Source organism: Anoplopoma fimbria, chromosome 1 (genome assembly GCF_027596085.1).
Source record: "Anoplopoma fimbria isolate UVic2021 breed Golden Eagle Sablefish chromosome 1, Afim_UVic_2022, whole genome shotgun sequence".
Taxonomy (NCBI): Eukaryota; Metazoa; Chordata; class Actinopteri; order Perciformes; family Anoplopomatidae; genus Anoplopoma; species Anoplopoma fimbria.
Window position 1 is genome coordinate 23,158,173 of NC_072449.1, and position 20,389 is coordinate 23,178,561.

Below are 20,389 nucleotides of genomic sequence, written 5' to 3' on the forward strand. Positions count from 1 at the left end.
CTGGATACAAGTGGGGAAAAAAACAAAGGCTAATTGCATTAAGTGAATTTCTTCTGCAAGAAGAATTCTCTCCATGCCATTGAGGAAATAACTCTGAATCCTACAGCAGGTCCACATCAGGAGAGATTGATTTTACTGCAACATCAAAAAGGCAGGAAAAAATATTGATACATAAATCAAAACGAGAGAACACCAAACGGGATATCAAATCAGACCTGAGGCGTAAAGTGTGTGTGTGCTTTATACTTGGGGACCTTTCACTCATTCTAATACTCATTTAATTCACAGCTGTATTTACTTTGCAGATCAAATTTGATGTTTATAGACTAATACATGTCCTGCTTTGGTAGATTAAAATACCAAACAGTAAATACAGTAGTTCAATTTGTTACACATTGATCAGCTACAACTGTAACATGATGTTTAGATATGAATGCATCAATAGTTATATTAAGGTGATGCTGCTCCTCCTTCTGAAGTGTGTTATTCTGCATGTCAGAGTCTATTCTCCATCTTAACACCGTAATGAGATTTTCTCCAGAACTCTGCTGTATCCACTGCTTCAGACTCACATCTGCTTTGAAGTTGACAGAGAAGCTTTTCAGTCTCACAATCCATCAGTGTGAATCAACTTGCCTATCCGCTGGGACTCCCTTCCGCTGCTTCCTTACTTGTTTCATAAATAACTTCTGGCTCTGACACCGTTGATTATCCCCAAAAAAGCAAAGTGGTGACTGAATTAATGAAGCAAACAGTCAAAAGCTGCACAGCAGGCACAGCTGTTTTAAGAGATCTCAGACTGCAAATGAAGCCTCAAAATAATTTGACTAAAAGGTACTTTCATGAGGCGTAGAATGCAAACAATGCCATTATTTGCACGACAGGTCGCTCGGTGAGAAAAGCAGAAAACCATCCGTCCAACAGAACATCAAACATAAGTGAGAAGCCATTAGATCAAGTATAAATACGGAGCATCAGCTGAAAACATTGCATAAGCAACCCACGTGTCAAAACGCAGCCTTGATGCACCTGTACACCATGAATACATTGCAGTCATCTGCGTCCTCGCCAATTCTGAATTTAGCTCTGAAAATGAGTCAGTGCAGTCTGGTGGCAAGGTCGAACCTCTCTTACCATTTGAAATTACAATAAGTGCAAACCGGTGCTAATTCTGGTATGTGAACGGAAACATCTGCTTGTGAATGTTCATGCTTGTGTGACGGATGTACATAAAGAAAGTAGGGAGCCAATTCTCTGGTTTGCTGACGACAGAGTCTCACAGTCAAATGCTTAGCGGTGCCAAATAAAAATATATTCTCTTTAAAATGTCTCTTGGCAGACTCGCTTGACACTTCTGAACCATAAAAATGAAAAATGATCAGATATTTGCACTTGAAAATGAACAGTAATTTCCCATTTGCCAACGTCAGAACAACCTCAGTCCTGTTCCTCAGTGCGAAGACGGCGACGCCCCCTTTTGCTTAGAGCCAAACGATTTCTATTAGTCCTGGATCGTGGAGAAGAAGAAACAGAGCTGGAGCCTGTGAAAGCCTGCACGTATTCAGACGCCCACGCAGAAGCCAGAGAGAGAGAGAGAGAGAGAGAGAAAGCTGATTCAATGTGAGCTAATTCGTTCGGTCACTGGATGTCCCCGGTCAGAGGCTGGTCCCCACAGGCCAACACAACATCTGGATGTGTCCCCTCTGCTCTGGCTGCATGGCTTTCATGTTGCTCTCAAGGGACTCAGACAATTTTCTTGGTCTGCCGAGTCCGTCCCGTTTATTTTGAATTCAGAATCGACACTTCCAACCATTATTATGCAGTATATAATCTTGTGCCCATATTTAATTTGGCTCTGAAGCATTTAAGATATCATTAAAAAAAAGTGGTGTTAAACCAATGTAATAAAAATAATGTCAACACGTTACTCGTTACTGTATCTCCTCACTGTGATCAAAGCTTACTGGGATAAAACATTTACCAGTGAGGGGAGATAAAGCTTTTCGCTGTGTTTAGACCCTTTATTTAGACATTAAAGCAAAAGAGGAAATCAAGTTGTCCTTGGCTTCCAACATCATTTTGGTGGGGATCGTATGCAATTAATTTCCGTATGCCAACGTGAAAAATAGAAAGTGTGAGTAATCCTCATGGAGATTTAAACCAAGTGGAAGGGGAGCGTGGTAATCTTATAATCCTCTGTAATGTCGTAATGGTCTCTCAAAGCTTATCTAAACCAAACTAACTTTCCCGGCGGAATTCAATCACAGATACAGATGGACCATAAAGAGTATCGTGAGTAAAGCTCCCTGTGCAATTCAACAATCTCGTATGCTGCAGCTTCATTGAAAGAAATATCTACAATCCCAATTTAATATAGATCTTTGTAAATGAACAAAATAAATACAAACATAAAAGAGTTTCATTCCAAAATAAAGCATCCACCTGAGAAACTAGAGAAAAATGACAAATAATCATAGTCCTTGGTCGACGAAAAGACCCTCGGTCTTTTATATTTACATCTTTTGTGCTGAAAGTCTGAAAATGCAGATTTTCTACTAAAATAAATACACATAGTAATTTGTAAGAAACTGCTACATCCATGATGCTTTGACGTCCTATTGGCTGACCGAAGCCGCAGCAGATGCAGGAGGTGACTGGGTCGGCTGAAGAAACTCTGAGGTGAAGATGGCCTCGGCGTACTCCTCCACAACATCCTGAAACTCTGCTGCCACGTCAGCCAGAGCCTCCGACAGCAGCTCCTCCGCCAGGCTGAGGGACATGAAAGAACTCAGGAATTAGACCAAGTTTCAATATAGTTGTTATATTCCTTATCATTATTTATTGTTCTGGCCAATAGATTTGAGACTATAATTGCTAAATAAAAAAGGAACAAACAACGTAGACACAATTAGATGTATACATAATTTGAAAGAATGTGGCATGTGAGCTGAGAAATTTAAATCATCAGCTTTGTGTCATTTTTTTCAAAAATAATGAAAATGTGATCAAAACAGACAGGTCTTTCCAAAGAAGTGTTTCTGTTGACTTCCTGAGCTCGACAATAGAAACTCCTTGCCTTGAAAGGCATAACATGAAGGAAAATAACTCAGAAGATCGGTGCAGCACAAGCTACATTTCCGAGTTTTTTATCATTAACTAGGTCAACACACACCAGGAGACTGAAGCAGGGACACGGGGATAAGTTAATTGTGTGTTGTTGAACTACCTTTTATAGATTCAATACAAGAATACTTTTCTCTCGACACTGGAAACCCGATGAAACAGAGTGAAGAACACGTATAAGCTCTACTAAATGACTCTTCATATTCTGTGTGTTTAACGCACCAAATATAATGAATTCCCATCACAAAAACTAAATGCATTTGTAATTGTACAGCAAAAGCTTGACATTCAAGTATGAAATAATTATTATCTTACTTTGTTTTCCTTTGCATTTCCATATTAACCTAACCGCCAGTATAAAAATGCATTAAATAACTCCCAAAGAAGCTTCAAAACAGCTTAAAGTATAAATGTTTTCTGTGTTTTTTTCTATGCTTAAGTTTTTGCATTTTTGCAATCATTCTGTAAGCAGACAGAATGAATGTGGGGGACTGCTCTAGGCGGCCCATTACCAGAATAGCAGGGGGTTTTAAGGGCTTATATGTTTGTGTTCTCTCTGCAAAAACACTGAGGTAATTGGATGGCTTCTCCCCACAAAATGTGCTTATTTTTCTTCCAAATTCAGAAAAGGAAAGATCCATCTTTTAAAAGCTTGCATTCATTGATGTGGGATTGGTAATGAGCCAGTGGCACAAGCAGTCAGGTCTCATGGGTGGGCCTGCGCAGAAACAATTTATCGAGCTGCTCACAATCCTATGTGACGCAGGGAGAGAGAGAGAGAGAGAGAGAGAGAGAGAGAGAGAGAGAGAGAGAGAGAGAAAAAAAAAAAATCTTTCTTTGGGAAGTTTAGAGCTGATATTTCAAACACATTCAGTATGTTCACACAGATGAGAGGGAGCCTTCTGCATTCTGCACTGCAGCAACTTAAGAATTCTGTTAAGTATGCAAATGTGTGAGTGGGAGAGGGGAATAATGGAGAACACCACAGGCACACTATGCAAACCATAAACTGTGTGATCCTCTCAGAGTGGGAAGAATGAACACGTCCATGGACAAAACAGAGAGCAGGAGGGACAAATCTTGTTTCCATGTGTCTCTGCTTACAAAAACTGAGAATGTGATACTGCTATTATGTAGTAGAGATATTCTCATAAAAACCTCAAACACAAAAACTGCTTACAGAATTAATTATAAGCACAGTTTAACTACAGATTATGTCACGCAGGGGGGAGGATGTTAGGAAACAGTCACTGTTGGAACCTTACCGGTCTGTGATGGCCCAGGGGTCGAAGCTGCCGACAGCCTCATGAGCCACAACGCGCAGGTAAGTCTCGTAGTCTTCCCTGTACCGCCGGATGTTTCCCAGCATGCCGCCTGGCACAGAGATAACAGTCCCCGTGCTCCTCTCCGCTGGGCCTGGGAAGACGGTGCTGTGTCTGGGCTGCTGTTCGTCTTGGGATGCCTCATCGGTCAGGCTGTTCTCAGAGAGGATGCTGTGTCTGTGGAAACACAAGAGGATGCGCATGAGGCGAGGCAAAACGGGCGGATTTCCGTGACACCCGAGCGTTCTGGGTAAAAGGCTTGTGAGGGCTGTGGAGGAGAGGCAAAGTCGTTTATTGACGAGGGAGCCAGAATGGAGTGCAGTGCTGTGATTGACCAGAGACACTTGATGTTATAAGGCTGAGGATAATGAATTTAGGTGAGGTGTCTCTCGCCTGCCCCCTTTATCAGAGTAGAGTAGGGGCTCAGCTGGGCATTGCCATGGTCGGACTTTATAATCCTCCCGGCTTGGACAAATCAGCCTGGCTGTTGCGATGGTGCTGGCGGTGCTGGCGGTGCTATATTTAGTGTCGCAGCGGTTCCCAGAGCAAAGTGCCTCTCTATTGTGCTCCCCGGCCTCAGCTGAACTTGTTTTCTGTTGTGACTGTGGCAGCTTTTCAAACTGTGGGGAGGCCATAAATATCAAAGTGTCAGCACAGTCAACTCTGCATCCAGTCTGAAACGGGTCGATTTTGCTGTCTGATGGGCATCTGAGGACCAATGTGGCAAAAGCAACATTACAGCGCACTGTGAATTCAATTCCTATTTATGGAGTCGGAACAGCACCCACACTTTTTTTTTGTGCCATATTCAAAGACAAATGTGAGCCAGCCTGCTTTTTCCTGACGTCAAACACCATTCAGACGTCGTGAAAAATATCGCCAAGACCAAGATTAACCTTGAATACGTATCTTTGAAAAGGTGATTCACTGAATAATGGCTTAAGAAGCTCAATGAAAGGGCTAAAGGCCAAGACAGAACAGTGCACAACATTTCTGCTTAACATTTCATTCAACATGTGTTTTCACGAGGGTGTGTGTTTCTGTGTTGGCCGTGATTAACAGGGAAGCACAGACTAGACGTCTCGTCATTAAAAAAAAAAAAACTTCTTTCCTCTCCCCGTCACCTTCACCCTCCTACAACTTGGCCTGCACAAGACATACACAAACCAAAAATGGATGAACAGCGTGAGTTATTAGCAAAATCACCTCAAGTGACTTTCAAGTTTGTGCTCTAGTTTCTCTACAAGAACTCCAGCCGTGTATCGCCCTGGAAACGGGGGACCTGGCAAAAGGACAGTGCCATATGCGATACATCAAAGAACAAAGACAAGTGTGACTCAGGTAAAGTAAGGGGGGGGATTCAAGCGAAATTCACAGAAGCCCTGGTGAGCTTTTGAGAACAGCAGGAGAGAAAAAGATGGAGGATGAATAGCGTGGTGGAAAATGTACCATGATGAGATTTTTGCTTTGCGTATTCATTGATGCACGACTCAGACGTCTTTGATATTCCACAAGTGCAACATATTGTGTTGAATCAAATCAAGTGGTATTGGAGTCATCGTGAATGTCAGGTTTTAATCATTTATGGTTGTATATTATGTATTGTTATTACAAATCATATCTTGTAAAAATGTATGTATATATTTTTTGTATTCGTTATAGTATTGTGACATTTTTTATATTATATAGGTGGAGGCTTCAAATAAGCCCAGTGGGCTTTCTGCCTCTTCCTGCAATGTAATATTATTTATCTATGTTATTTTTTTATATTTTTCAATTGTGCAAATCAAATAAACTAAACTTAACTAAATAAACTAAGGTCACAACTGGATGCAGATGTTTGGAGCCTTCACAACTGCAAATCTACCAAGCAGCCGTTTAGTGTGCGACGCAGCTTGTTTGTATTACATGTGATAGTTGACCTGTGAGGAGAACCGTCGCTGTACACAAAGAGGCGGTGGAGTGAGAGAGCAGATAAAAAGAAAAAATACTACATGAAAGGTTTAGAATATTGCTGAGTGGGGCTTTCATCTTTCCATTGATTTGTTTGACCTGCTGATGCGGCCGCATTTAGTTGGTCAGTATCAGCCGAGAGAGAGAGGGGGGGGGGGGCAATCGTCGTCTGTGTCTGGGCTCCTCACCATGGATACATAAATCTTATCTGCCTCTCTGCTGATGTTTCCAAAGATGAAATCTCTCACCCCATTGTTTGTGTGGTCGCTTGATAGCGCTCCCACGAGCACAAACGCAGCCATGGTATTGCTGTTTTTCGAAATACTCTTTAGGAGGACGGTGCGGGTGTCACGTCTAGTGATGCATGATGGAAGGGTTGACATATGAGTGTAATGTAAAAACACTACCTTCCTACAAATAGTGAAGAGGTCCTGATGGTGTAAGTCATGACTCATCAGTAACCACTAGCCTTAGAAGAGGTCGCAATGATAGTCTGAGAAACTGTACTCAACAACAAAATAAAATCTGCTTTGTTTTATCTTTTACCAAATCAGCTGAGACTAATTATTTTGAAAGTTGCATTCCCCATCAATCCTCCCTTCACCTACTATATAAAAGCACCTAAAAAAATAAATAAATCAGGAAGCAATAACCAAGAACAGTCTACCAGTGTCACTAAAAGTCATCAAGCAATACAATCGAAGAAGCTTTAAAAAAAAATTGTCTGCTGTCACCAATTTTCTTCCTTTGTGTGTTTAAACGTTTGTGTGTGGTATGAGTCAGACGCATTACTCTGTTATGTTGCTGACGGCAGTGACTGGCGTGTCCCTCTGGGATGAGAAATGTGGGTTATAAAACAGCCAATAAGGGCTGAGGCAACACGTATGTTGAGCTCTTCACACATTTCACTGCTACAAACCCCCAAAAATCAAACCTTGCTATGCTGCTACACCGGACACCAGAGAGGAGCCAACACTGACAGAGGATTAACACACAAACAAACTGCATTTGTGGTCTATTTTCCTTCATGCTGATGCAAGTGCTACACCAGCAACATGAGAGCATTCTCCCTTCTGTCATTTCCAAGTTTCCCTTTCTCTTAAAACCCTTCTTGCTGCACAAAAGTATTTATTATCTGAACTGTTGGCAGGTATACAAACATCTAGACAGACCTGAAGCTAGCTGCAGTTTGGAGTACCTACTGGGACGTAAGGGTTTGTCACAATAACATTTTATCATCCTCTGGAAAATGTACTTCTCTTAATGAGGTCAGTGTGTTGACTCTGGCACCAAACTGAGGCATACTCATTAAATTAAGATTGTTTTTCTTGGAGACTATAATGCAGCTCTCTGGCTCAGGCAGTAGATTTAAAATAACTTTCAAATCGAGGAGCGAGAACCAGAGGGGGGAAAGTGACATTTTGGGTGAAAAAGATGCTTTCATTTATATTTATATATATATATATATATATATATATATATATATATATATATATATATATATATATATATATATATATATATATATATACAGTGGGGCAAAAAAGTATTTAGTCAGCCACCAATTGTGCAAGTTCTCCCACTGTAATTTTCATCATAGGTATATCTAAACTATGAGAGACAGAATGGGGGAAAGAATCCAGGAAATCACATTGTAGGATTTTTAATGAATTAATTGGTAAATTCCTCGGTAAAATAAGTATTTGGTCACCTACAAACAAGCAAGATTTCTGGCTCTCACAGACCTGTAACTTCTTCTTTAAGAGGCTCCTCTGTCCTCCACTCGTTGACGAAAGTCGAGATTCAGTAAAGAGGACAGAAAAGAAAAAGGGACCCTGATATCTGAGAAGAAAAAAGTGTACGTAGGCTGCAGAACTGAGGGCAAAGCTATGTGAATTAAAAAAACGTTCATGTCGTTTTAGCAAGTCAGTCTGTGTAGGCGTAAAGAGGGTGTAGATCGTATTCCTTCCTGTTAAAAACCTACACATACAGACATTAAATCAGCTCAAGGCAAAACGCAGCCTGCAACAAGTTAAGATAAGGATGGTTCTATGGTTCTTTGTGTACTTAACTGTGTGTTTTTGTTTTGGTATTGCTAATGCAACAGGCTGCAGGGTTTTGTAATAAAAACACTTTAGTTTCACTTTCACTTAATCTCCTCTGTTACGTGATGTTAATGTGTCACCGGGGTTATTTAAACTCCTGCAGCACACATGGCCTGGTCATCTCCGGTCAGTTTACAAAGCAACTTCTTGGCCCCAAAAGACAGCTCCATAAAACAATGTGCCTAATTAACACAATTCCCCTTTCCATGTAACAGCAAATGACTCCCCACTACCAACTTTAATACTTCTAAAGGGACCTTTCTCGAATCAGCGCTTTGGAAAACAAACATTTATTGCTTGCCTGCACAGAAAGACTCCCATTGGCACAACGCTATTAAATCTGGCTAGGAAATTTTGAATTAAATAGGAAAGCCTTTTCTTTCCAGAAAAAAAAAAAGATGAATTATCCAAGCAGTTGGCAAGTTACTACTAAACTGATGGTGTCTTCTCTCAGAGTACATTTGACTAATGTGGACAATGTGTCAGAATCTATGCTACTTATTTTCACAAATGGTAAGGATTATAATTACTGCTTGGCAAGAAGCAATCTTGGAGCCACATAATATTATTTCATATACATAAACGTCATCAATACACACAAAGTTGTACTGCTCTGGTGAGTGTGACAATTTAGCAATCTCCCCTATCTGATCGTGTCATCGTTGCTATAGAGATGTTGTGAAGCGTCTAATGGAAAAGAGATAATGTGACCCAATGATGTACGAGTCAGCAAAGCATCCAACTCTCCATGCTGCTGAATTAATCTGTCACTATCGATGATTACTGACGGACTATGCTGATCGATGTACCCACAGAAAAACAGCAGTCCAACTATGGCAAAGAGATCTCGGATGTCCCCATTAGAAACATCAACCAATAGTCTAACTATATACAGAATACATATCAATAACTCCTAATTAAGAGCAGACTAGTGCTGGAAAGCTTAGCTAATTAATGATCTGATGACATTGTGTATTCTAAACTAGTAATAAGGTCAATTTCAAAAGAGATTTGTTTTCACTTTGACATCAAAAATCTTTTTCTACTGATCAATGTAAAAAATGTCCTAATTACATGGACTGTGAGGTCCAGCCAGGTGCCAATGCTTTTTAAAAAGGTACTGTAACTTGGACTGAGGATAAAAGCGATGGAACCAGGTTTGTTTCAGTTTTATGCTGCAAGGATTCAGGCTTTTTCAAAACAAAGGAGCTGGCACTTCTAAAATGATTCTGTCCCTGTTAAGAAGCTACAAGGCTGTATACCTTTGCAGAAAGAATATATAATAACTTAAAACACAACACCTATTCAAAAGAAATAGACACTAAATAGCTGACTTCCTGGCACCCACGGTCGCCAAAAGAAATTGAGCTTTTACTTGATGGATGTGGTACGAAGACAGAGTCTATGATGAGTCATAGTGGATGTTAGTGCGAAGTATCGAACGAAGGAACTGAACCTGAGGCACTGACTTAATTTGGATAATGCTGCTGCTTGAATTTGTTAAAAGCAGCATACTGCTGGCTTGTCTGTGTCAACAACTTCTAGTCCTTACACCCTCTTCCCTCCTCCTTCCAAGTTTTCCATTAACTTAAGCAGAGGAGCAGCTGCAGCCAAAGCCCTGGGCATTGGAGGGTCTCTGTGGAGTCTGCTGCTACTGTCAGGAATAGACTCTGCCCTGGGTACGGTAGCCAGCAAGTGAGTTTTTGCAGGATGAGTAAGGCCTCCCGGTGGGAGAGTGATTATAAGGCCACGACAAGTCATCTGGAAAGAAATCACTAACTGTGCATCGTTGGAAAAACATTAACCACTCTACTTTTCATTAAGTCTAGAGGCCTGATTAAACCAGTGGTGAATGACTTCCTGCAGATGATGATGCTGTTGTTCTTTGTTTTGATGCACAACAACAGAAGTCCTAAACTGTAATTTGCTACATTTATTATACCATTACTGTGTGATTACTTATTTATTATACTTGTCTTTGCACTATCTATTCTGCTGCTGTAACCCTGCAAATGTCCCCACTGTGGGACTAACGAAGGATTATTTTTATTATTAAGTAATCCAAACCCAATGTTTCAATGTGTAAATTTTTTAGGCAGAAGGTCATAATCACATATAATCGTTAGTATTGTGTTGGAGCCATGGCTACTTAAAATGGGGGTTTAGACCTTTCATTTCAGCTCAAAAGATTAAATAGGTCAAACCTTATACTGCACTCCAGTTAATATTCTGGGAACACTCCAAAATGTCCCTACTGCCTCTTGAATATGAATAAAAATGGCAAGGAGCGGTAGCCATCAGCAAAATATGAGAGGTAGTAGTTATGTGTTATACAAATGAGAAAAAAAACAGAAAAACGGGTAAAGAAAATATCAACCCACCCAGTCTCCACGGGTTTCTTTAGGACAATATCAGCTGCAGAGCTCTGCCTCGGCACTGGCCTTGTGAGCCTAATTGGCTGAGGAGAGGCTGGCCTGGAGCTCGGAACATGGCACTGGGGTCCTGGGAAGAACAGAGAGTGAGGGGAGAAAAGGGAGGAAAGGGTAGAGGTAGTGTATGTCGAGGGGGATGGAGAGGAGCAGGGGGCACACAGATAGAGAGATGCAAAAAAACAAGCAGAGCAGAGAGTCAGAATGACAAATAGTTTACCTACTCATTATTTGTAGCGCTGTCTCCACCTACAGGAGACATCAGGGAAATCATTTATCTTAATGCAGCTACAGAGGATAAAGAGGAGTGTGTTTGTGTTTCTTTTCTTTCTTTTTACCTGCTGCTCCTGGTCTGTCCCAGTAAAGAGGGTCTGAGTAGGTGATGGAAGCAAACCGTCTCCTCACTTCCTCCTGGTCTCTCTGCTCAGTAACCAACAGATAAATGCATATTAGAAAACAAACTGTCCTGCCAGCAGACACTGTATCAGTAAACAACACCAGACCGAAGCTGTCACAGCAGCACTCTATAAATATCAGCCCAGTTACTGGTGACATTTCGGGGTTCCACGCTGACCTTCCGTCGCTGGGCCTTTCTGTGGGGCGGCTCTCACCTGTATCTCCTCCATACGAAGCAGCATACTCTCCAGGGTGGGGGCCTGCAGCCTACACTGGGCCATGCCCTCCAAATGTCTGTCTGTCTCAGCCGCCCACGCCACCCGCGCAGTGTCCTCCAACAGATCCTCCAGCAGCGCCTCACTCAGCTGCTCAGCACTCTCTGCTGCCTGGGGAAGGAAAACACACACAAAAGGATATAGGCAGAAGATTAGGCTGATTCATGGCCATGATACCAAATTCAAACTTTATTCAATAGCAGGCCAATTTTCCTTTCCCCTGGGAAATATTGGCAAAGGCAGTGCAGCTCACCCTCTCTGCAGCCTGCTCAGACAGCCGAATCCTCAGCGAGGGGCTGATCCTCGTCCTGGACTCACCGATCTGCTGAAATAATCAGACAAAAACAAACTCAGTCCCACCAATCAATCATCATTTACTTCCTCTCAGTCTATACAAATAATACCGCTACCCAAAAGTCACATTTTATTTGACTTTTGTGAAATAAAACATGCTCTGTCTTGTATTTGAACAAATAAGATGTATTGATTGTTCATCTTCCTCATATAAGGTGAGATATAAGAGGAAGTAAAGGGAAGTACAAATCTGTCACTACGCAGATAACAGACAAGTCTTCCTACCTGTGCTTCATCCAAAAGGGGCTGAATTCTTTCCCTGGCCTTCTGCTCAGCTCTCTCAGCCCACCGAGTTGGCGAGACAACTTCTGACCTGTAAACAAAATCACACCCACACTGCAAGCTGTCACAAAAGTTCTATAATTCTAAACACATTTTGATTGGTTTTCAAGCTCGATGGGGAACAAAACAGCAGTATTTGTCAGGATTCTTGTTTGCCTAAATATTCACATTGAATGCGAAAACCAGGTCAAAACTATCAAACTTAAGAAGCAAACCTAGTGAACACAGTAGTGAATGTATCCTGTTATATTTAACTATAGAGGCTAGTGAATTTATTTGCCCACTTGAACAAGTCTGCCAAGTTCAGTCCTGTTTGTTGTTTCCTTGTGTGTGAGGAAACAGAAGCATGAAGGACAAACCCGCACATTTGCTCGAAATGCAATTAAAGTTTATTGGACCAAACGTTAACTACAACACATGTACTGCTCACGCTGCGTTTTGTTGCTGGCCTTGCAGGATTTAACCGTCCAATGAGTAATTAGGAAATGTGAGGTGATCTATGGGAACATATGCTCTCTCTGGTGCTGATGGGATGTTGCTGCAGTCGCAACCTGCATTATTTTCTGTTCTATTGTTTGTAGGTAATTATGTCCATGCTGTAATTCCTGCTGTAATGGTTCTTTAAACTGTGAGGCTACAGCTCAATGCACCATTGAGCTGTTTGGCAGATTACTGTGTGGATTACTGGCCTGGGTTGGCAGCAAGATGTGAATTTGTAAAGTGTCATTACCGGTTTGGAAATGTTTCTTCTTCTTAAATAACTTTAATGGCAAATGTTTTTACAGGACACATCCAAGCATTTATTATTATCATTATACGGTATGTAATGTATAATGTACACTGACTGATAAATAGTGGCCCCTGAACAGAGCTCTAGTCCCTTTCTATCAATATTGCTATTATCCTAAAGGGGCCTGTGGAGTTTTCTAGTAAACAAATAACAGTTTGACAGTTTGACAGCTCAACAGTTCTGCTAGAGGTCTAATGCTCCAAAGGGAACCCCCTAAAGTTATTGTGGGGAACCTTAAACTGGTTATGAAACGGTCTTAATTTAAAACTGATGACTCTATATGACCTCCAGCAGGAGGAGGAGGAGGAGGGCTGAGCGCCAGGCAGCAGAGGCTCCTTCTCCAGCCAATAGAAGAGTTTTGTCTCGCTGCTCCGAGATCAAGAAGTATCTGTTTGTCGGCTCCATTTATATTCAACAACTGATACAACATTATGACCTTGAACTTGCATCCTCTCAGGTACTGCTAAATCTGTAATTATACTTCTTCTGTACCTTAATGTCTGAATGCGTCGAGCCTCTTCTTTACTCAGCTGGTTGAGCTCCTTCAGTCTCTGCATCGTCATCTTATCCAGCCAGGCTTTCCTGTACCAAGCAAGTATTCATCAAATGAAGCAAAATGAAAGCTCAATTAACCATTTCACATTAATACTTATAATCCTCATCGCTAAAATCAGGCTGCTAGCCCCCGATTAATTGGAAAGCACATTTGTGGTAATTAAGATTTGATTAAACAGAGACATATGTGGAACACTCAATCAATGTGGCGCTTATACCGACTGGGAAAAAAGGGCCAACCATTAATCACTCACAGTGAGAAATGGCCTCAATCTAGCAGCCACCTAGATTAATATATTGGAAAGAATTAACTTTGAATTAGAATCAGAGTATTGCCCGCGGCTCTCAGCAAGTGAGGTCTGACACAGAGGTTAGAAATAACTCACTGAATGCAGAAGGACTCATTAAGATTAGTCATATTGCTTTTTTTTTTTTCTTCTTGCTAGGACAGCCATCTGATGTACAGTATGTAGGCCTAAATGCAGTATAAACCACAACCCCCCCCCCAAATCCCTAATCTGAGGAACTCTAACATTTCATTATGAAATATCTGTTAAATAGAAGAGATTAAAAGCTGGATATGATTCGTAGGAGATGGGCTTCACCTTAATGCTTCGTCCTGAGCTTGTGTCTTCTTTGCTGAGCTCAGGGCCGGCTCTGGTTCCAAACCACCGTTCACCACCGGCTTTGGAGGGCTGGACGAGGGCTTCATGGGAGAAAAGAGACATCGAGGCTCTGGTCTTCTCCTTTGAGGGGATCTGTTGAGATAATAGCAGAGGGAATAGGACTCATTTTCTATCTTTTCTTTACCATCACATATTACATAAATATTGCTTGGATACCGATTTGGAAAGGCCTCCAATAACACAGTGAATGAAAGCTATTAGTCCAGCAACTTAGAATACTATTTTTATGATGAAACCTGCTCACATCCACCATCTGGCTGAAAACTGAACGACTTGTAAATGGTCTCTCGGGGCACTTTTTCCCCTTAAAATTTTAAATGTTATCGTGTCACATTGATTCAAAACCCATTAACGTATTCATACTTAATGGAAACTGTTACCTTGACATTAGAGTTTTAGACTTTTCGGTACATAACATTCACAACAATATAATCATAGTTATATAATGACTTCAGTCATCCAGTGTGCAAAAACATTGGTGAACAATAATAGCTTTTTATTTTTTTTAAACGAATATGTCATCAGTTGTTCTGACTGATAGAAGGCTCACCGTTGTGGAGGAGGAGAGTGAGGCGATGCAGGCATCCAGGGCACAGAGTGCTCTTTTTGAGGGAGTTGGTTCACTCTGAGCTGAGAGGAGACTGTAGGCTGCTGGAAACCTGCTTCTTGTATCTGATTACGCTATGACAAAGAAAATTAAAAATGTATGTTAGGATTGTTTATATGATCCTCACATTGTTTCAATCTTTGAAGTGACCTCTGGCACACGTTCATACACCTATTTCACGGTGGGTTTTAACAAAACCCAAATCACACTGCTTCTAATATAATATGAAAGATTTCCAGTGTGTTACAACATATCTAATCCAGTTTTCAGCTTTGTAGAAGTAAAGCCAACACCTTAATTATAACGTCAGCCTTGCTTCTCCCAGAGTGTAGATCCCCTCCTTCTCTGCAGGTGGTGTTTGTCTGAGGTCGTCCCCGCGGCTCTCTCTGGGCAAGGCTCTGCAGGCCGGCCCTGAGCACCTCTCTTCTGTTCATGAGCTGGTGAGAAGCAGTTTTGGGCTTCTGTGAGGCCATTCTCTTACCTGATGACACAAATGAAACATTTGACTTGTTGTTATCTTAACTTATTTTATCCCATGTAAATAGAAATGAAGGAATAGCTTTGGCTCTACATCCCTTTTAGTGATAAAGAGCTGGAAGTAATTCAGCTTGGGACTTGGGAGGCTAGGGCATCACAACAAAACACCTGCAATTAAACAATTAGCTAACACTCTTGACAACCAGTTGGATCCCTAAGCTCTTTGAAGGTGTTTGTGTCATTTCTTCCACAGGATGCCTCTCAGCCCAATAAGAGCCAGCAGGAGTTAACTGCTCATAAGACTAAGCAGTGGGGGTCCAACAGCCAGAGTCCTGCACTTCAATTCCTGTTTTTCCTATCACTTCTTCATGGCTCCAAATAAATGTTAAGCCTGGTGCGCCCATTTAAGCACAGTGGGAGGCCCAAACACAACTGCACAAAAGCCATTAGGTGCCTTCCAGGTACTCTGGAGACTATACGGTTTGTCATTTATCAAAAGGTATACACATAATTTACTTTCTGGGCATTTTTCAGCAGGGAATTATGAAGGGAAATACTGCATTTAAATAAGATACATGGGGTTTGAAAATATATTAATAAATACTGTTGCTGAGGGTAGAAAAATAAAAAAACAGGTTACAAATGACTCATAAAGTCACACTTGTACAAATGGCTAACTAAAGAGACGTTAACGCTTTTAAACACGCTAACAAGGTCCAGGCAAAAGAGCACTCACCATGGACTGCTCTTTTGGGATTTCCTGGTTTTCGAGGACCTCGAACAGTTGACTTGCTGGGACCCCTGGGTGCACTCGTAGGCGACGTGCTGCGATGAGGAGACTTCCTGTGTGGAGGACATGCCTCGGCCTGCATCTTTTCGAGCAGCTGTTGCTTATTGAGGGCAGAATCCAAAATCTAAGCAGAATAGAGTAACAAGACATTAAACCAATGCCTCCATAAAATAAGCTGCATTTGTAGACATAGCATAAAATATCAATTAATAAAACAAGTTAGAAAAAAACTATTTACAATCAATTTACTGTCCTATAAAAAATAAACAACTTAAGAAAGACACTTTTTCGTAACAGAAATACTATAAACCAAGGACCACATGCAGTGCATTCATAAAGTAGAAGGAGTAAATGACAAAAATGCCTAAAATGTAAGTGCCGACTCTCAGCTTTAATTTGATGGTATTAACATCGACATCAGATTAATGCTGTTGGAACTGTGGACCTTTCGATTCATGATCTCACAATGTTGGAGGACACAAAGTTATTTGGAAAGTTTGACTAAGACTTGAATAAAGTCACCTTATGTTCCAGTCAAATACAGCTGTTAGTCTATGACCCAAGAACAACGGCCGACACCATTCTTTAATCTTTCCATGTGATGCTCTGTCAGACCTGTGCTGCGGTTAGCTTCACTTGATGCATGTTTTGGGGAATTGTTGCCTTTAGTTTGTCATTAGTAAGCACTTTGAAATGTCTAAGTGATGACATGTGCCTTGCCATCAGTAAGTAATACACATAGTCAGCTGGACTGGGGTCAGGTGACTGACTTCAGGCGACTAGTATGCAACTCATTCGACAAAACACCATTTCAGTTGATTATTGTTCTATATAGTCCTCACATTGGGGGACTTTTTATAAAAAATAGTCCACACAATAGTTTTAACATTTCAAATGCGCTGTGCTAGAATTGTGCCAAAACAATGAAAATCTGTATTATGGTCCAAATACTTTCTGATTTGTACTTAATGCTCCTTACGTCTAGTTTTTGCAGGATGTCGAAGGCCGTCTCTGAACCCTGTTCTGCCTCAACCTTAGCTGAGCACATAGAGAGCTGGCGAATCAGCTGGCCCAGCTCTTTGTAATAAGGGGGTACCTTGCCATGAGCAAGGTCTGAAAGCTGGTTGACAACAAACTGCAAGACCCTTAGTGTCCCTCTGTGGGCAGCTGCAAGTCTGTTTATTGTCGTGGACTGAAAGAAGAACAGAAAGTAAATTAGTTTACCATTAAGTAAAACAGATATCTTGATCATTTTTTCACTTTATGAAATCTCCTTTTAGCAAAAACAAAATTTATTTAAAGAATTATAGTATGTGGTAAAATACTGGCACACTAAACTGTTATTTGAGCATCATGTTTATAACAAACAGCTTGGTATTTTGTTTTATGCCTGTCATAGAAACAAATACCATTAATTTGTGTGTTTAAATACCTAAATGGCATGAAGAACATTTATCTTTTGAGGGACAGGAGCCCCAAAAAATTTGTTTTACTTCAACAAATAAAAAAAGCTCTAAACAACAGTAAATGTGTGACAATGCTGAAGACTTACCTTTTTGGTGTCCCACATTTTCTGGCTTCGTAGTTTCTCGATATCTTCTTGTATCTCTTTTACCTTTTCAACACAGATTTTGGGGAACAGTGTTTATAGATAGAGAGCAAATAAAAAGTCAATGAGAGGATCTATTTCAGTACATGTGGTAGATATTTAAGTACCTGTTGCTGGAGAACATAGATGACACGTGCTGAGCGGCCTGCCTGCTTCTGCCTGCGCATCTCCAACTTAATTTGCTCTTCAGGCTCCAGCGGCTCCTCCATTTCCCCCCTGTTGGTAAAATACCATTATTCATCAATATGCATGTAATGTCATACCATATGAAAAATGTGCCGTTTTCTGGGGGTACAAAATTGTGATAACTTTTGTGATATAATTTTATCAACACTAAGATCCAAGTCTAGTGTAACAAGCTGTTTTTGTGGGTTACCTCTTTTGGAGAGTGCTTCTATTTTCTGAATGTACACTTCCAGCTCATTTTGCAGCTTGGCGACCTCCTGGCTTAAAGGTGCATGTTTGCCTCCTTCAAATTGCCTTGGGCCAGGGTCCCTGGTTGGAGGCGACTGGCCAATCCGAGGCATGGAACCAATGGGACGTTTCTGGGGCTTGTTCGCTGCCAATTTGGCTCCAGATCGGGCTGAGTTTATTTTTGGACTGGAGGTCTTAAACTTGGTCTTATTCGGAGTGGAGGTAAGCTCCTGTAGAGAGAGAAAAAGACTTATTGACTGAAGAAAACAGCAATAATTCCTTAAAAGGATATTAACCAGTAAAGTAATAATAACAAAATGTGTGCCATTGATCTACATCACTTACCTTGAGCAGCTCTACATCACTTGTTTCATGGAGGGAGGCGTCCTGAGAGAGTTTGGCAGGGGATTTTGTCAGTGAATCAAGGCGCCTACGTCTCAGATCTCGCTTGGCCAGCCGCACCGCAGCCCGCAGTCTCTCCTCCGACAGAGTGGTGAAGCTGATGGAGCTTCTGGTGCTTTCTACATTCTCACGCTCCTCTGACAGTGGCAGCAGCCTTTCTATCACGATGGGGGCTGGCGGGCGTACATGGGTGGCACGGTTGCTGGTACTTGCAGGGAAGGCTTCACTGAACAATAGCTGTGGCGTGTAAAAAGACAATCTCTTAACCTGTCTTGTGTGTGATATAAACAGCAATTGTCTCAAAACTTTACATTAAATTAAAACATAAATAATATTGATCCAAGAGAATGTCAAGCAGCTTTCAGGTGTCAAAATATTGAACCTAAACTACATAAACTCCTCTCCACCATGGAAACGTGGAAAGAGGACAGAGTACACAAACACACCTAATCATGCTTTTCACACCACATTCTCAACATATATTTCTGTATTTCACTGAATTTGAACCCTTTTGCCAATCTGTATAGTGCCATTAGCTAAATACAATCCATTGAATGCAATGGAAAGTGATAGCTCTCAATAAATCCTACCTTCATGAAGTTTAATGTTTAAACTGCTTTTAATAAGGTTTTGATTCAGATTGATTTGATCATGTTGGGGGTTGTACTCAGTTCTGTTGATCGACACTGTGTTATAGTGACAGGTGATTCTAATATCTACTCTACCACATTCACATAAGTGGTCAACATATTAGAAATACCTCTTTGTACAATGCAATACAATTCCAAGAGCACTACACAACACCGTCCCACAAACGATAATATACAATTAACTTGAATCAAGACTCAACAGTTTCAACAAAACATAACATTGTAGCGTTCATGAATGGAGGATGTACAATGCCTATAAAAAGTATTCACCCCCCTTGGATGTTTCACCCTTTTGTTGCTTTTATACATGAAATCATGGTCAATATAATTTGGCTTTTTTGACAAGAATTTGCAAAAGAAAAAGTTTGTAAAAATCTGTTTTCACTTTGACATGAAAGAAGCTTTTTTTTTGCAAATTCTTGTCAAAAAAGCCAAATTATATTGACCATGATTTCATGTATAAAAGCAACAAAAGGGTGAAACATCCAAGGGGCTGAATACTTTTTATAGGCATTGCTGGTGTATCAGACTGAATGTGGCTCAGCTAACGTCAGTTGTAGCACATAAACCAGTTGTTGTTGTTTACCTTGGTTTGGGACATGACAGCAGCTAAATCGTTGCTGTTGTGGACGTTTCGGGATGGAGGTAAAACAACCCAGTTTCTCCCTGGACTTTGCTGTCCTTCAGAAGGCGTGGGGCCGCTCAGAGCAGTCATTACAGCGAAAACAACCGACAAGCTCCGTCTGAAACACCTCACAACACTCAACGCTTAATGCGAATGGATTAGCATTAGCAAGCTAACTACACTTTTAAATTAAGGTTTGCAAACATTACATTATTCCTAAAATAATACATTCGACCAACGCTTTTATATATTTTTCCCCCAGTTCGGACATACATTATAAAATAACTATGCTCGTAGTGTCGCTAACTGGAAGTTATCTAAAATAATGGAACATGTTTAACTTTTTAAATTTCAGCCCAAGCTTCTTCTCTCGGGTTTGAAACGGCGCCATGACAACAACAGAACGCCGCCGAACGGAAGTAGTTTTTCTTTTTTTTTGTACCAACTACGGATCCTCAAAGAAGTCAAACATCAACGCAACCGCATTGTTAAATTGTAAAAAATTTTTTATAAAACATGCACTTTATTGCGATCATTTCTGAATG

At 40.9% G+C, this 20,389-nt stretch overlaps 1 protein-coding gene across 1 annotated transcript; it reads right to left on the reverse strand.

The window, feature by feature from the left end:
• Positions 1-1,785: 1,785 nt before the first annotated feature.
• kiaa0753 (KIAA0753 ortholog) lies at positions 1,786-20,162 on the reverse strand. The gene is made up of 18 exons (XM_054600963.1): positions 19,806-20,162; positions 18,513-18,806; positions 18,129-18,397; positions 17,861-17,969; positions 17,697-17,759; positions 17,124-17,336; positions 16,091-16,268; positions 15,171-15,358; positions 14,821-14,951; positions 14,190-14,342; positions 13,522-13,611; positions 12,183-12,270; positions 11,857-11,928; positions 11,544-11,714; positions 11,271-11,352; positions 10,885-11,005; positions 4,389-4,622; positions 1,786-2,769 (listed from the first exon to the last, which is right to left on the reverse strand). Exons 1-18 carry the CDS (start codon positions 19,932-19,934, stop codon positions 2,616-2,618), a joined length of 2,739 nt encoding a protein of 912 aa, XP_054456938.1. The 5' UTR covers positions 19,935-20,162; the 3' UTR covers positions 1,786-2,615.
• Between the last annotated feature and the right edge of the window lie 227 nt (positions 20,163-20,389).

What these genes read in the sequence shown, in the direction of transcription:
- kiaa0753 (XM_054600963.1), bottom strand. Translation starts at nt 19,934, where the DNA reads ATGACTGCTCTGAGCGGCCCCACGCCTTCTGAAGGACAGCAAAGTCCA. An exon ending in GCTCAGGACGAAGCATTAAG is followed by an intron (nt 13,612 to 14,189) that starts GTGAAGCCCATC and finishes TGCTTGGTACAG; the next exon opens with GAAAGCCTGGCTGGATAAGA. An exon ending in TTCGTATGGAGGAGATACAG is followed by an intron (nt 11,353 to 11,543) that starts GTGAGAGCCGCC and finishes GTTACTGAGCAG; the next exon opens with AGAGACCAGGAGGAAGTGAG.